We start from the raw sequence: 16,574 nt of genomic DNA on the forward strand, positions 1-16,574 counted from the left end.
TATTCTGGATTTTATTTCTTAGAACTGCACACTATTACTTCACTCAATCATTTTCCAAAACTATTCTGATTCACAGTAGTGTTGGTGTGATTTCCACACTCAGTAATACTTGGTACCTGTCCCTTTGCTTTGTCCTGGGCTGTTTGATTCAAATGTGTTCTATCAGAGAGAAACCACTGTGGTTAGAGTTGGCAAAGCAGCCTTGGGATCTTTGTTCCTACTTGGTCAGTATCATCTTGAGAAAAGGCTTCAGGCAGAAGAAACACTAATAATGTCTTGTTGACAAGACCTTTCTTCTTGAAATAGCCTGCCTCCTCTATTCCATATTTCTTAGGGACTGGAAGCCTAGTCTGGCTTTCTCTATAACCCAAATCACTCTGCATGTCACCTTTGAAGGAGGCAGGCCTGGATTTGAGTCTGACTCCGGTACTTGGGAAACTGAGCAAGTCTTTAATATACCTGTGCCCTGGTTACATCCCGGAGAAAGCAGAGATAGGACCACAGAGGAGGAATGTGTACATTTGAATTTGGTTTTAGAAAGCAAGGAAGAGCTCACTTTAGGGGGTGAGACTCACAGGGAGGCCCCAGTGCCATGGGGGTAAAGCATAGGGTTTCCAATGGCTCTGCCCTCTCTAGATGGGTGACCATGATAAGCTACTTGATCTCTCCAAGACTCTGTGTCCTTTCTTAAAAGGAAGACTAGTGATAGGTACTTTAAAAGCTGTAATAAGGATTAAATCAAAGATTTTAGGTAAAATGCTTAGCAGGTCTATAACCTGGCTACTCACTGAGAACATATTAAACCGGGTGATTCCCTAGTTGACTGTATATATGGTGTCCCATAGGCAAAGGCAAGATATCTGCAGGAATAAATGGGCCCCTCAAACTGTGAAGAGCTTATGTGGGGGGACTACAGGGCACTGGGGACAGAATCATTGTATTACATGTGCAAACAGTGAGAGGAGCTCTGAATGGTATTATTTAGGTTATGAGAAACCTTCAGATCCTTTTAACTAGAACTATTGCCAAAAGGCAGTTCTTCTCAAATTGTACTCTATGGAGAGCATCACCTGGTGGTTTCCTCAAAATGCAGATTCTGATTCAGGAATCTGGGGCTGGGAGCCAAGACTCTATGCTAATACAGCTGGTCCAGAACACACTTTGAGCTGCAAGGTTTTTGAAAGGTTGTTCATTTGGTCAGCAGTGTGGAGGATGGACAGAAAGCACTGAGATTGGAAGGGGAGAAGTGAGACACTGATGCAGTACAAACTCAGCCTCTACCTCTGGGAGAATGGGGAGGAGCAGACAGATTCCAGAACATTTGGTCTTAGAATCAACAGACCTCTGGGAATTTGACCCAAAGAAAGAGTGAGAAGGAGACTGGTACCCCCACCCACTGTGAAGTACTTCCATGGGACTGGCTGCTAGGATCAGAGAGCTGGCCCTGGTAGCTTTGGAGGCATCTTTCTCACAGGCCTCTGTAAGACAGGAATTGCTACAGCTTCCCCAAGTGCACCAGATGTGGGCACAGCTCTGTGTGGATCTGTGACTGGACAAAGCCCAGAGACGAGGTTCACCTGTCACCCCGGACCCTTTGGCTGACAGTGCCCAGCCCCCGTGTGGTGTCAGCTCCATGTCCCTCTGGCCCCGCCCTGAAGTGCCCACCTCCCTCTACAGACCTCGGTGTTTACTCCTGCCTACGGGTCTGTGACCAATGTGAGGGTCAACAGCACCATGACAACCCTGCACGTGCTCACCCTGCTGCTGAACAAGTTCCGAGTAAGTCTGGCCATGCACGGCCTTGACTTGGGATGCTGGTGGTTTGCTGTCTTGCTGGGAGAGGGAGAGAGGGGGCTGGCAAAGGCTGGGGACACTGCCTGAGGTTCCTGGGTAGAAGGTCTAGTAAAGTTCCCTCTGCTAATGCAACGTCTCTGGGATTTTAAGCAAAGAGAGGGAAGGATCCTTGGGGACTTATGTGTGTGTGTGTGGCACTGGGGGTGTGGTTACTGCCAGGGATCGCTCTCTGTCCTGTTTCATCAAGCCCTGCTCTGACTTCCTGTCACTGCCTGCACAGGTGGAAAATGGCCCCAGTGAGTTTGCACTCTACATTGTTCACGAGTCTGGGGGTAAGTGTCTGCCTGTGCTTTGAGATCAGAAAAACAAAAGTCTCTGTGCGTTTGGCAAGCTCATGGACCATGCTCCTTCTCTGAGGGCCATGCTGGCTTGTGCAGTGGGCCTCCATGAATGTCTCTGCCAGGCCCAAACCCAGGCACACTCACTGCCCCTTTCAGAATCCCACCAAAACCACAAGGGAAGCCACTGTCTTCAACCTCACTCAGTTGGGAGGGGTAGGGGTGCATGTCAGGTTCTGTGAGCTGGAGCTGAAGCCCCTCGCCCCCTGAGAACTGGTACAGAACCTACATGTCATTCTGTGCAGGGTTCTGCCCCATGGTAACTGAGCAGCCGGGCCTCCCCATGTCCCCTGTCCCCTCTCCTACTCTCTGGGCTCCTGTTCCTCTCTGATCTGTCTTTGCTGAATGCCACCATCATGCATCATTCAGGGCAACCTTCTCTTTGGGGTCTAGAGAAGGTTCCCAGGCCCCCTGGACATCCATCTTTTGCCACATTCCCATCCTGCAATGAAGAGGGGCAATCCTAATGCCCCATGAATTTTGTAAATTGCCTTCTTTTTCAGAGCGAACAAAATTAAAAGACTGCGAGTACCCACTGATTTCCAGAATCCTTCATGGGCCATGTGAGAAGATCGCCAGGATATTCCTGATGGAAGCAGACCTGGGCGAGGAAGTTCCCCATGATGTGAGTCAGGGCTGAGGCTCAGGGAGGCCCGCTCCTGAGGAAGGGGCTAGATGATAGCATGGGGGATCTCCCAAGGGCTCTGAAGATGACCTTGGCTAGAGCCCTCTTGAGCAACCTCTCACACAGCTGTCCTAAAGGGCCCCAAGCCCAGCATAGTGATGGCTCCAGCCTTCCCTCCTCCTGCCAGTGGCCACCAGCTCTATCAGCTGTCCTAGGGAAGGAAGGAAACTGGGTCATAAAAAACCTTTGCCTCTGCCTTTCCCCTCAGGCAGGTAGAAACTTTTCCTTTGTTAGAGTGTGTTTAGTTGTCATTACATCAAAGACCCATACAAGGGCTCCTTAACTAGGGCCCCTGCCACAAGGCCAGTGGAAGGGAACAGGTGGCTAAGTCTTAGCACAGCTGAGTCCTAGGCTAGGAAGGAGCATGTTGCTGAGCTCCCTTGCACAGAAAAAGCCAGTAAGGTTTGGACCCAAGGTGAAGACTAGTTACTCTGCCTGTATCCCTTGCACCACTCACAGATTGGTGTGGCTTCATTCCACTGTCAGAAACAATGGTGTTCCCAGCACTCCACACCCCCACCCCGGAGAACACCCAGTGTGGTTCTGCTTTCTATTGAATACATTTCCTAACATTCAACTTAATCTTTCCTCCCAGGGATATTTATTGCCTGTGAGGTAAGAATGGGCTTCTCTGTCCTCCATCCTAGTACAGATAGGTTGTTGGGGGTGGGTGAGGAGCAGGGCAGCCACTTCCTCAGCTCTAAAACATTGCTGAGTCGGCTGCTGTGGAAGCCATGAGGAAAAGAAAACACATTTTTGGCATCTAATTTAAAGCACATTAAAATGTTCTTGGATTTTCTAGGTCGCTCAGTACATTAAATTTGAAATGCCGGTGCTGGACAGTTTTGTTGAAAAATTAAAAGAAGAGGAGGAAAGAGAAATAATCAAACTGACCATGAAGTAAGCAGCACATAAAGAGCCAGTCGTGGGTGCTGAACATCAGGGCAAGTGTTCAGGGGGCAGAGCACCCAGGCCGGGGCTGGGAGAGCTGTCCCTTCTGGGGGCATCAGGTGCGCTTGCTTGACTCAGGGAGACCTGCGGACCCTGGCTACCCAGCACCGCCCTCTGGCCCCCTGCTCACTATTGACATCAAGCTGGGGTGACAGCCTGTGAACATGGCAGGACACAGTGCAAACCACCCATCTGGCTTCAGCACCTCACCAGCATGGGAGGGGCGCAGCTGCTGAAACTGAGCAGGAGAGTCAGACAGGAGTGCGGGTGGGTGCTGGACCAGGGTAACAAGTTCTACTGATAATAGAGCCCTGGAAGAGTGACTGAGGAGAGGGCCTGCTCAGGGCACATTCAGCCTGGTCTGGGCCTTTTGTGCTAGAGGGAATTCTGAGCCTGCCAAAAAACAGTGGCCATTGGAACTTTCTGTATCAACTGATGCTTTTAGGTGCAAGGGACCCGTTAGGTGGAAAGGTGAGCATGAGCAGTGTCACCTGCTGGCTCCTGGGAAAGATAAATCAAAGCTCAGCTGGGTGAGGCTAGCCAAGTTGCACTGGCCAGTGACTGCTCTGTCCTTTTGCAGAGTGAAGGATGGGGCAGGGAGAGCACATGGGGCACTCAGTCAGGGCCAGGGTTGGAGTCCCCCTTAAGGAAGGGAAGGAAGTAGTCTGTTCACGGTGAGAGGGCCTGTAGTAGGCGGACTGGTTTGGATTCCAGTTTTTGGCTGAATGATTTTTGAAAAGCCACAGCCCTGCCCTAAGCCCCCACCCCCACCCCTCGCCTCTGTGCAGTGAGGTCCCATTTGGGAAGTCAGCAGAGACCCCCAATCAGAGGGGACCGTCCACCATGCAGTCTGCTGCATTGCTGTCGGGTCTGGGAGCTGGAAGGGGACCTGGGGGTCACCTGGCCAGTCTATTCAGGGCACAGAGAGGAAACCGAGGCCTGAGGCAAGGAAGGTTGCAGCCTGGGTCACTGATGAGCCTGGGCCTAAATTCAGGCTTCCCAATCCATGCTCTGCCACCCTGTCCTCTCCAGCATGCTCCTTTCTATACCGGAGAATCTTTAGATAGAAACAGCACATTCTGCTTTTGAAGCTTGGCGGGGTCTGCAGCCCTGTCTGACTGTTCCTCTAAGCCACTGGCCTTACAGGGTGTGGGCCTGGCTCTTCCCTCTCCTTGGCGGAGAAGAGATGGTAGCCACTAATCAGCCTTGGGTCTCCTGGCCCAGTCATCTGTGCAGTCCCTCACTCTGTTGCCCTGTCCCTGTGTGTTCCAGTGTCAGTGAGTCTTCTTGGCTGTGTCTTCATCTAGGTTCCAAGCCCTGCGTCTGACGATGCTGCAGCGTCTGAAGCAGCTGGTAGAGACCAAGTAGCCAGCCAGTGCCAGCCTCTCCGGAAGCCTCCCACAGCCAATGCACACTGAGTGTGGGTGGCCAGGCCCTGATTGGTCACACTGACCAAGAGCCACCTGCTGAAGAATCTAGCACCTGTGTTTCTACATGTCTACCTGCCTAAGTACCATGAGTCGCACGTCCCTGGCTCTCTGAGCACTCACAGGGCCCAGAGCCAGGACTGCGGAGCCACGAATTTGCTCTTTGGGGTCTATGTGTGTGAGGCTTACCTGTGCAGTAAGCGGCCCTGGAGTTGGGGCACTGGCCACATTATGTGGCTGGATGGTGTGGCCAGTCCTATTCATGCTACACCTCTCTTGCTCAGGAGAGCAGTACCTGATTGAGCCCATCGGGTGTGTGCTCTATCTGCTTTCCAAGTGCCTGGCCCAGAGTTTCTGCATGGCCACAAGCCCCTGACCTCCTCATCCACATGAACCATGAGATCCCTGTCTGCCTTCACCTCATGCTGCTGCTCAGGACTCTGCTGGGAAAAGCTGGAGATGCCAGTAGATATGGGATGTGCCCTGCTTCTGGCCGTCACTTCCCCATGGCATCCCTGGCCTCCAAGCCTCAATGCCACTCAAGGAGCATTGCATAGCCTAGCACTCTGGCAGCAGAGGTCAGACCAGGAATAAGACCATGAGCATCCCATCCTTTCTCTGCAGCCCTGGCTTTTAACTACCTCTATGAGACCTGAAGGAATTCTTATAAGGAGCTTACTGCGGGTAACATGGCACTTTGATCACAGAGAGGAGGTGGTCCACATGACATTGGAAGGATGCCAGCCCATGTGCAGTGGAGTCCAGGGCTCAGGCAGTGGCTCAGGAAGGCAATGTTCAGTCCTCATCCCCACTGCCCCATGGATGGGTGCCTCCTGCCCTTTCTGGGCTTTTTCCTCCACTCTCTACACTTCCTGTCAAAGGGGCACAATGAGGAGAAAGGGCTTTAAATTCCCTGGGCCAGAACAATTTGGATTTATCAGCTGATGGAGAATTTCTGGAAAGAATGGGAAAGCCTTTGCAAAACTATGCAACAGTTTACATCAGTCATGTGAAGTGTTTGTCCAGAACAGAGCAAGTTGAAGCCCAAATTCTTTTCCCACTGGGGACTGTGGATAGCAGATTTAAAGATTTAAAGAGAAGAACTATAAAATCCTCCAAATATAAGAGACATTCATTCCAGCTTTGTTCCATGCAATGGCTCCTTACTGGCCCCCATAAAGAGCAGAGCTTGGGAGCAGCCATGCTGTGTGGACCCACCGTTCAGGGTGAACTTCATGCCAGGATTTCCCAGACCTAGCTCCATTGTCGCAGAGACATGCAGAGATGCCCCAGGGAGATCCCCTATGGTATCTGTAATCTCTGTGCTCCTTTCCTTTCTAGTTTCCTAGGTACTCAATAAAGGTGTGCTCTATTCAACTGAAGGAGTTAGGACCAAGACTTCTTTTTGCTTTTACGTGTCAACCTTGACTCCCAGCTCTAACCTCTGAAACTTTTATCCTACAATATATGTGGCCAGATTTGGCAACAGAGCCAAAGCTGAGCCACAGCCTGCTGCTGTAGATCCCAAAGTGACTCCTTCATTTCAGTGCATTTCAGACTAGTGTGGGGCCTGAGGACAAAGGTAGCCAAAGGGCACAGGGGAAGAATCACTGGTGGGAGTCTGTGAGCAGCCTGGATGATGAGCAATAGGATCAGCATCTCAGAGGACCATAGGAATCTTCCACGCAGGGGCTCGGATGGGACGGCAGTAGTACCTAAGAGAGGGTAGAAAACAAATCAAACAGCCTTCCCAGGTCGTTCTACTCCCCAGCACATATTTACAAGCTCAGGTCTAGGACAACTGCCAATCCATTGTTCAGCAGTAATTGTGCCAGGCTAGTGCTCACTCCTGGAGGGACAAAGAGCCACGGTTCACCTTAATAGGAGGTGTTCAGGGTTATCCTCAGTTGGAGAAGCAAAGTAGATGCCCAGGAGGGCCAGGGGGCCCACAGAGGATAGAGCTGGTATAGAGCCCTGGAAGGGGCCCTGGAGGCTGAGCCCAGATTGGAACAGTTGGCATTCCAGCCTGAGAAACACCTGCCAGGTTAGGAGCAGGATAGGGCCCTGTACACGGCAAACCATCAGATCAGGACCCCCTCTGAAAGTACTTGCTGGTTTTGCTTCATAGTTTTTTCATGTTTAGGATGTTCCTTTTTTTTTTTTTTTTTTTTTTGCAATTGTTAAAATACTATTTAAGGCCTATCTAGATAAGACCACTTTTGAAATAGACATTATCAAAACTAACTTCTGAATATCACAGCTAAGAAAAAAAACACTAGCAGGTTGCACAGGAAAGGGAAAAATGTAGGCCTCTACAGTCAGCTGAGGGGTTAGCCAATCTTTCTATCAACAGTGTATTTGCTTTTCAGAGGCAATTTAAAAAGCTGCTAATTCAGCTCACCATGACACCACAATTGCAGACTTTCTCTGCTAGGTTCTGTGGCTTCCCACTGGTTAATGCAGGAGCTCTATTTTCCTCTCCAAAGAGCTTACAGTATTTCTCATGTGCTCCCTCACTAACTAGTATCTCAGGCAATAAAAGTAGCCAAAACAAAGTACAGATTCCGGTGAGTGAATGTCCTCTCCTAAAACAGGACTATCTTCCCAGTCTCAGGAACCAGAGAAAATAATAAACAAAGGATGAAATCAACATGATTGCAAAAGTACTGGACGCAGGAAAAACAGGGTAGTTTGCCCAGAACAAATTATCAGAAGGAACCAAAAAACAGCTTGTTTTTCTCATGTGATACCATATGCCACCTGCAGGTATGTTTACCAGAAAATGGATTAAAGGCCTTTCCACTATCACAAAAAAGCCATGTGTTCACCCAGGATACATCTGGACCTTTTAGTCCCATGGAAACAAAGCACATCCAGTCTGACCAGGTGATTTGTGGAGGAGCCAGCAATGCACAATCTGTCCCCTGGTGGGCAGGGCACAGGTACCCTGCAGCTGTGGAGAAAGGAGAGAGATAACTCTTCTCAGGTGCCCAGATGGACAGCAGCCCCCCTGCCTCTCAGTCCCTCAACTGTGATCAAGCAGGAAGTACAGTCAGAGCCAATTTGTTCTAAGTATGAAAACAACAAATGTGCACGTGCTGTATTTAGACCCCACAAGCTGAGATTGTCTGGAAGAAAGCCAGCTGTTGACCTGCCCCTGGACTCACAACATGCAGGGTGGGGCTCTGCTCCCCTCTGGCCATGCTTTTAATAGAGATGTTTTCTGCAAACCCAGGAATGGGAATCCCTAGAGTTTCCTTTCCCAGGGAACCCAAAGGAAACAAAGTCTCAAGCTTGGTGGACAGAACCATTGTTCAGGGTCCCTTTGTAGGAGATGGATCACTCCTGTTACTGCACTTGTGCCATACATGTGACCATCCTCCCTTACATTATTGCCAAATGCAGCCGTGCTCCCTGCTGAGACAGGGCTTTTCTGTACATGTGTGTACTCCCTTCCTAGAATGAGCTCTTCAAATACAACCAGGCTCAAGGGCACACCGGTCCCTGCCAGGTGGTTTCCCAGAGAAGCCCAGCCAACAAGGAGATGACAGCAGCTTGGTGGAGGATAGAGCAGTGAAGATGTGGAAAGTGGCTTGATCCTGGATATATTTTGAAGACAGAGATACCAGAATTCAGGATTTCATTGAGTTTGGGTTGGGGGTGAAAAAAGAGACAACAATGGCATCAAGATTTTCGGCCTGAGCAACTAGAAAAAAGGAGTTGCCAATTGCTAGGATGAAGACTGTTGAAGAAACGGGTTGGTTGAATGTCAGAAGTTCCTTTGGGACATATGTTAGGTTCAAGATGTCCGTCACATACGCAAATGGCCCCAGAATGAGCAATTGGATATACAGGTCTGGAGTTTAATAATATTTGCATCCCAGGGTCGGACTACTAGAGTTATAGGTCAGGAGTCTTTAGCATATAAGATGGTATTTGAAGCTATCAGACTGAAGCAGCTCTACAGGGGAATGAGGGCACAGAGAAAGGAAGAGAGGTCAGATAACCCAGCACTTGCCAGGCTGTCAGAGAAGGAGGAGGAGCTTTTAAGAGAGGAGAACCGGGAGAGATCATTCTCAGAGAGAAACGAGGGGGCAGGCTGAAAGTCAGGAGACTGTGGTGCCGAAAAGACTCCTCCCAATCCTTGATCTTCCACTAAACACCCTGTGTGAACCTGAGTAAACTTCTCTAAGCCTTGGTGTCCTATCTGTGGAGTGTGATCATTCCCATCTTCCAGACACTTTTTGGTGATAATTGAGGTGTTAAGCTCGAAATGGAGTCATTTGCCCCTGCTCCCCTCCCCTAAAGAAACCAAGACTTAGTTACAGTTTCAACTTATGCCAGGAATGTGGTCTTGTAACATCTGAAATTTTCTGATGATCATTAGTGAGGGCATCCATATGACAAAGACTCTGCCTTTCCATCCCTCTCCACCAAAATATAACAATCTTTCTTTTTTCCTCTTGCTAATACTGTTTCCCACCCTCCTTCCTATAAAAAAAAAAAAAAAAAACTTTCCATTTTGTACAACTCCTTGGAGCATCTCTCTACTTCCTGGATGCTGCCCATTCATAGTGGCTTAACAAAGCGGACTAAGATCTTAAAATTTACCTGAAACTAGTAGAACATTGTAAGTTAACTACAGTAGAAACTACAGCAGAATTAAAGATTTTTAAATTTTTTTTTATTCATGAGAGGCAGAGACACATGCATACTTCCTGCGGGGAGCCGTCTGGGGTATTCGATCCCATGACCGCGGGATCACGACCTGGGCCGAAGGCAGAAGCTTAACCGCTGAGCCATGCAGGTGCACCTACACCTGAAATTAAAAAAAAAAAAAAAAAAAAAAAAGTTGACATTTCCTTCGTTAAGAAAACATCTTTAAAAAACCACAGGCGACTATAGCAGTAACAGTTGCAGCTCTCCCCAGAGTACCTCTTTTTTCTCTTTTTCATTGTTTTTACTGGAGTTGGATTTGCCAACGTGCAGTCATGACACCCAGTGCTCATCGCATCCAGCGTCCTCCTCAGTGCCCTCACCCCTCCCCGAGCTGGGAGCACCCCTTTGTAGCTAAGCGCTCGGCCCTTAGAGGGAGGACGAGGTCCCGCGGCCGGGCGGGCGGCCGCCGCCTTTCAAGGCCCCGACTGATGGGGCTGCAGTGAGCCCCGGGCGGGAGGCCAGTTCGCACCCACCAAGGGACGCGGCCATAGGTCTGGCGTCCCGCAGCCCCTGCGATGCCTTCGGGGCGGCGGGCGGGGGAACAAAGCGGGGAGAAACTCCGGGCGCCTTCTTTCCGGCGGGCCCCGCGCCCGCGCCCGCGCCCGCGCCGCACCAGCACCAGCACCAGCACCATAGAGGGCCGCCCCGCCACGTTCCTAGAGCGGCCGCCGGCGCCGACAGACGGCGCGGCCCGCACTTCCGGCGGCGCGAGGGGCGCCCAGCAGCGAGCGAGCCAGGGCGGCGGCGGCGGCGGCGGCGGCGGCCCGCGGCGCGGTGAGTGGGCCGGGGGCGCGCGGCGCGGTGGTGGAGGCCGCTCGGGCGCCGCGGACCCGGGCCCCTCTCCGGGAGCCGCGGGGAAGGCCGGGCGCGGGGCGCGGGGCGGGGGCGCGGGGCGGGCGGGCCGGGCCTGCGGGGCGAGGCGGGCGGAGGCCGGGCCGGGGCGGGCGGAGGCCGGGGCGGGCGGAGGCCTGCGCGGGCCGCTCTCCTCTGCCGCCGCCCCTAGGCCGGCCGTCGCCCGGCGCTCCGCAGGACTGAATAGTTTGAACCAGCGCTGGGGTAGCGCGGGGCTGTGAGGGGAGCCCCGGACCCGGACTCGGCGCACCTCCGACATCCCGAGGACGTAGCGGCGTTATTGTCCTCCCGGTGTCACGTAGCGGAAGGCGGGTCCAGCCCATTCCGGGGACGCGTGTTGGCGCGACGGCGGCCCCGTCACCCAGGGCTGCGGCGATACCGCACCTGCCGGGTACCGAGCCGGGCCGGGCCGGGCCGAGCCGAGCCGAGCCGGGCCGGGCCGAGCCGGGCCGCAGCAGCGCCGCACCTGGCGCGGGAAGCCGTGGCCGCCCCTCGGTTCTGCCATCAAGAGGACGGGCTCTGGGATCAGGCTGGGGGCCCGGCACCTGGCCGGAGTAGGCCTGCCTGTCCTTAGCTGTAGAATGGACATCACCGCGTGAAGCTTCTCTGCGAGTCAAGTCTCCTAGAATAGTGTCTGGCACACGTGATTGTCACGGGTAGCGGCCTCGGTGGGTTACGTGGTCTCAGAGCTTCCTACCACATCTGATTTCCATAGTATTAAAAATGATTTTTTCAATGTATGATTGCTATTATGGCTGTTTGTTTCACCATCAACACCAAGTGCCTAGCAAATGCCTCCTTGAAATAGGCGTTCTGTAAACAGCTATTCTGTAATAGATGCGCTGCAAATACTGACTAAAGTTAATGAGTAATGCTCCCTCGGTGATCGGTATTGTATGCACTTTGCTCTTTCTGATACTTAACCATAATTTTAACACAGAGAATTATTAAATATCCAGATAGAGTCCTCAGCATTACCAGGCCTGGAGTCTGAATTATACAAACAGATGAAGGAAAGGCAAGAACAATGATATAATTGGTATTTTCCATCATTTGCTTTATAAGCTTTATAAGCTTGATGCAGAGACCCAGGGTAATTATTCCCATTTTAAAGTCTACTTCCTGACATAAGATGTGGAAAATAGTTCCAATAATCTTATTACTTTTGCAGCCTAGCTTATTCCACATTGTCACCTATTTGGAGTTTGTGGCTTGTAGGTTTGTTTATAGCCATTATTTTAAACGACCTTCTAAGTGAATAAATGAAATTAATTTGAGTGTTTGCAGCATTTGGGTATTTTAAAACTTCTATTTTTGCATGTAAACTACTTTTTTCCTCCTCCGTTTCTTGAGTTCTACTCACCACTCTTTGTTTCTACTCAGTTTCATTCCACTATCCAGTAAAAGTTCTGAATTTCTTTTCTTCTCCAGAAACAATTCCTTTGTTTCATTTGGGTCATTAGAATCTAGGGAAAACAAACCTCCTATAAAGCATCTCTTCGTTTACATTTTCTCATTCAGGATTACTGAATTGACTTCCAGAAACTATAGGGTAGTTCCTACTTTCAAAACAATTCATGCTGCAAAGTTAGAGCCAAGTTGTATCCATGCTGTGAAAGTAGAATGGCGAAACAAGCATAAACAAAAATATTTAATAAAGTGCAATGATTTGTCATTTCTTTCTAATCTGGATGCCTAACATAGTCACCGGTAAGTAGAACTTTAACGTAGGAGTAAATATTAAAATGTAATAATAGTCTATTACCTGAATTTAGGTTGTCTTTCGGAGTTATTCTGTTCCCATTAATATACTATGTTGTCTCCACCTGTTAATCCTTCAGAGTTATATAGTCACTTGATAATGCCTAATAAAAACTTACTTGATAATGCCTTAATAAAAACTTACTTCATTTCACATTATCATTTTTATTTTGTCCTATCCCAACAGACAAAAACTCCATAGGTAAATTTGGTCAAAATTTGGGGATATTTATTAAGTTGAAACCCTGGGAATTATTAGAATTATTTTCCAAGTGTTTTTCCCCCCAAATTGTCTTTGTTTTCTTATGTATTGAATACATTTTTTATTTAAACATGGATGCAATTTCAGTGGGTTGAAGATTAAATAATATGGGTTCAATTTGAATAATAACAACAATGATCTACCTTGGCTCTTATTTTTTTTTCTTCTACACAGAAAATTCTGAGCTGTGTAGCACTAGGAAGTGAAACTTCAGAAGAGAGCAGACTCTTAAGAATACATTTGGCTCATCACCATGCGGTTAGGAAAACCAAAGGGAAGTATTTCTCGGAGCTCGAGCCAAGGAAAAGCCTGTGAAAACCCACGCAAAACAGGCAGGCAGCGGCAAAAATGGGGAATGACTGTTCGATTTGACTCAAGCTTGAGTAGACTGCGAAGAAGCTTGGATGAGAAACCTTATAAATGTACTGAATGTGAAAAGAGTTTTAGTCAGAGCTCAACCCTTTTTCAACACCAGAAGATTCACACTGGAAAGAAATCCCATAAATGTGCCGATTGCGGAAAAAGTTTCTTTCAGAGCTCTAACCTCATTCAGCATCGGCGGATCCATACCGGGGAAAAACCCTATAAATGTGATGAGTGTGGAGAAAGGTTTAAACAGAGCTCAAATCTCATTCAGCACCAGAGAATTCATACTGGAGAAAAACCCTATCAGTGTGATGAGTGTGGCCGATGTTTCAGCCAGAGTTCCCACCTTATTCAACATCAGAGAACCCACACAGGGGAGAAGCCCTACCAATGCAGTGAATGTGGCAAATGCTTCAGCCAGAGCTCTCATCTTAGGCAGCACACGAAGGTGCACAAAGAAGAAAAACCTCGTAAAACCCGAGGCAAAAATATTAGGTCAAAAACTCACTTAGTGTCATCCTGGAAAGCTGGTACAGGTAGGAAGTCAGTGGCTGGTCTCCGCTAAACTAAGTAAAGGGCACTGCTTCAACCTTCTTTTAAAAATGAATAAATACAAGCTATCTCTTTTAGAACTGGAGATATTTTGTAATAGACCACTTAAATACTGTATCCTTTCCTAGCATGGAGACATTGGATATTTGCTGACATTGGGCTGAAAGAAACTATGAGTCCACCTGTTCTCTTTCTCTCTCTCTCTCTCTCTCTCTTTTTTTTTTTTTTATGTAACTTGGAGTACAAAAAACAAACTATGTTTTGAGAGACTTTAAGATCTTGAACTCCTGTGATATTGCTTCCTGCATCATTTTGACAAAAACAACCATGTTTTTGATGACACATGTAAAAGTGCAGGTATTCTGGTGACTCCTCAGTTTTAGGATTTTCTGTGAAAGGAGTAATTAAAAGGGAGAAGAAATTAATTCCATTAGTTTGGAAGTTCTGCGACCGATGAGGAGATTTTATGTTTGTAAAGTTTTGTAGTATATTAACCGTTGGTTTGTAAGTATGACTCCAGATTGAACATAACAACATGTATTCATGTTCAGATTTTTAATCAACAATACCCATCACTTTGTTAGCTTTTTTTGTTGTTTTTTTCCCTACTGCTTATGGACAGTTATTAAAGGAATTTCCCTCTTTTTCACCAAATTCTTAGTAAGAGATACTCTAGAAGCCAAAGTGAAAACAATTAGACCACAAGTCTCCTATTCCTAGGAGCACAATTCTTTGAGGTGGTGTTATACTGTTATCACTTGTTTTCCAGAAATTGGGGTGGATTTATGTTGATCTATCCCCATGCCTCTGTCTTTTGGCATTCTTTTATGCTCTGACAAATGGAGCTAGCCTTTTAGATCTACATGAATAAGAATCAAACCATATTATACCAACACCTCTCCACTTGTTAATTAGAAATCTACAATTTACACACTTCCCTGTGTACCCCCTTTGAGAGTTTTAGATAACACTGGTTATCTTAAATGTTTGTCAACAGTGAAAATCATTTAAAGTGTTGATGCATTGTAGCTCAATGTGTAGATTTTGAAATGTAAGCTAACTTTCTCTGATTTAATATGAATTATTTATGAAGTCAAGCATACATGTTTCTTAACTTTCATCAGAACAGTGCCAAGAGTCAGACTTTCTGATCAGCCTTCAGCTCAGGTTTTAATTTCTATTGAATGCTAACATTCTTCTGATTTTTTTTGTATCTTTTATAATCATACCAGTTCCTGCTGTATTAATGACAGTTATCCGTAAAAATAAAACAAAATGGAATATTTTGCATACTACTACCTCCTGATTATTTTGCCCTTGGGAAATTGTTTTAATGATATAGACAACACCTAAAATCACAGGTTTTGGAAAAATCACTTGCTTTGTGTGTTATTGATTTCCTGAAGCTTGAACTTTGCCCCCCTCCTGGCCTTGCATTTGAGTCCAAGTCATAGAAGATGGTCTTGTTGATAAGTTTCATCCAACAGAATATCCACAAAGTGTTTTGTGAGTATGAGGTGATTATAGTTATCTTTTACAAAAAGATAACTTGATCTTTGACCACTTAGCAGGTGTCCTATTAATCACAACCAAGTCACTTTGTAGCAGGGGCATGGCTATAGGGCCATTTTTTAGGATCTGCCCTCAGTATTATAGCAGTTTTGTGTCTGGAGTAACTTCTGATTGGGACCAACACCACCTTAATAATTTGCAAATTTTGACAGCAACCTGCAACAGAAAAACCTCTGTATATTGCTAGATTTCAAAATTTATATTTTTACCCTGAATACCCTTACATTCTGTATAGAAGTAAAGCAAATACTCTTCAGGTTTTTTATTCCCAGTTTGGTATGCATGTCTTCTCAGAGCCCTAAAACTAGGAGCAAACAGGTCAGTAATAGGGTAGCCTCCTGTAGTAATTAATGTGCACTGTGGCAGTCTTCATCTCCTTTTATAAGCATCTTACAAGAGACTAATATCATTGCTGCTTTAAGTTAATGAATTAAAGGATGTGTTCCACTACTAGGAATTGAGTTACAGGAGAATGTGAATCTGATAGGCTCTGCTTCTGAATACAGTTTTGTATGAAAGTATGCTCCCCTTCAATATCCTGTGGAATTTCCATCAACACTCAGGTTTACTAGACTGAATTCTTTTATTCCTCTGGCAGGCTCCTTTCTTACCCCATCTCTGGATGTTTAGGGAAGAGAAAAAACAAAACAAAACAAAACTCCAAGGTTATTATTTAAGTATTGCTGAAATTTCATTCACCCTACACTAATGAGTAAGGAGTGTTGTTAAATATCTTGGCCTGCCACAGTCATCTATTCAGTCATTTTGTAAGTGTGGTAGAAATAAGTCAGTCTTAAAGAACTTTAAATGAGTAGTCAAGTGGAGGAACTGAGAAACTAGGAAAGCAAGAACAAGGTGCCCTGCAAGCACAGAGGAGGGACCTCTGCCCAGTGTTTCTTAATTTCAAGGTGCATCAGAATCACCTGAAAGGCTTGTTAACACATTTCTGGGACCATTCACAGAATTGCTAATTCATCAGGTCTGGGCTGTAGCCAGATAATTTACATTTCTAACAAGCTCCTAAGTGATGCCGATATGGTGGTCCAGGACACACTTGAGAATTGCTGCTATAATCCATTACTTGGTGGGGTGGGGGGGTGGGAGGTAGGTAGTGATGTGCTTGCATAAAATGGGGTCTCTGTGAGAATACTAGTCCTTGGTAAGGGTGGGCAGGATTTAATGATGAAGACTGCCCTGGGGTCAGCCTATTTAGGTTTACATCTTAATTACCTAGC

General features: G+C 47.4%; 2 protein-coding genes across 4 annotated transcripts in view; both read left to right on the forward strand.

Annotated features, from left to right (window-relative positions):
- Positions 1-15,062, forward strand: part of RASSF4 (Ras association domain family member 4) — a 40,413-nt gene extending 25,351 nt beyond the window's left edge. For all 3 annotated transcript variants that reach the window (XM_072806258.1, XM_072806257.1, XM_072806256.1), the window contains exons 7-12: positions 1,678-1,779; positions 2,075-2,126; positions 2,696-2,817; positions 3,680-3,777; positions 5,136-10,748; positions 13,024-15,062. In XM_072806258.1, coding sequence (XP_072662359.1) covers positions 1,678-1,779; positions 2,075-2,126; positions 2,696-2,817; positions 3,680-3,777; positions 5,136-5,196 — 435 coding nt within the window. In that variant the 3' untranslated portion in view covers positions 5,197-10,748; positions 13,024-15,062. The remainder of the gene's footprint in view (positions 1-1,677; positions 1,780-2,074; positions 2,127-2,695; positions 2,818-3,679; positions 3,778-5,135; positions 10,749-13,023) is intronic.
- ZNF22 (zinc finger protein 22) lies at positions 13,103-15,062 on the forward strand. Its single transcript, XM_072806263.1, has one exon. The coding sequence runs from the start codon at positions 13,103-13,105 to the stop codon at positions 13,778-13,780; it is 678 nt and encodes a 225-aa protein (XP_072662364.1). The 3' UTR covers positions 13,781-15,062.
- Positions 15,063-16,574: the final 1,512 nt, after the last annotated feature.

This window comes from Canis lupus, chromosome 29 (genome assembly GCF_048164855.1).
Source record: "Canis lupus baileyi chromosome 29, mCanLup2.hap1, whole genome shotgun sequence".
NCBI lineage: Eukaryota > Metazoa > Chordata > Mammalia > Carnivora > Canidae > Canis > Canis lupus.

Excerpts from the sequence above, each read along its gene's own strand:
- ZNF22 (XM_072806263.1), top strand. The coding sequence starts at position 13,103 with ATGCGGTTAGGAAAACCAAAGGGAAGTATTTCTCGGAGCTCGAGCCAA.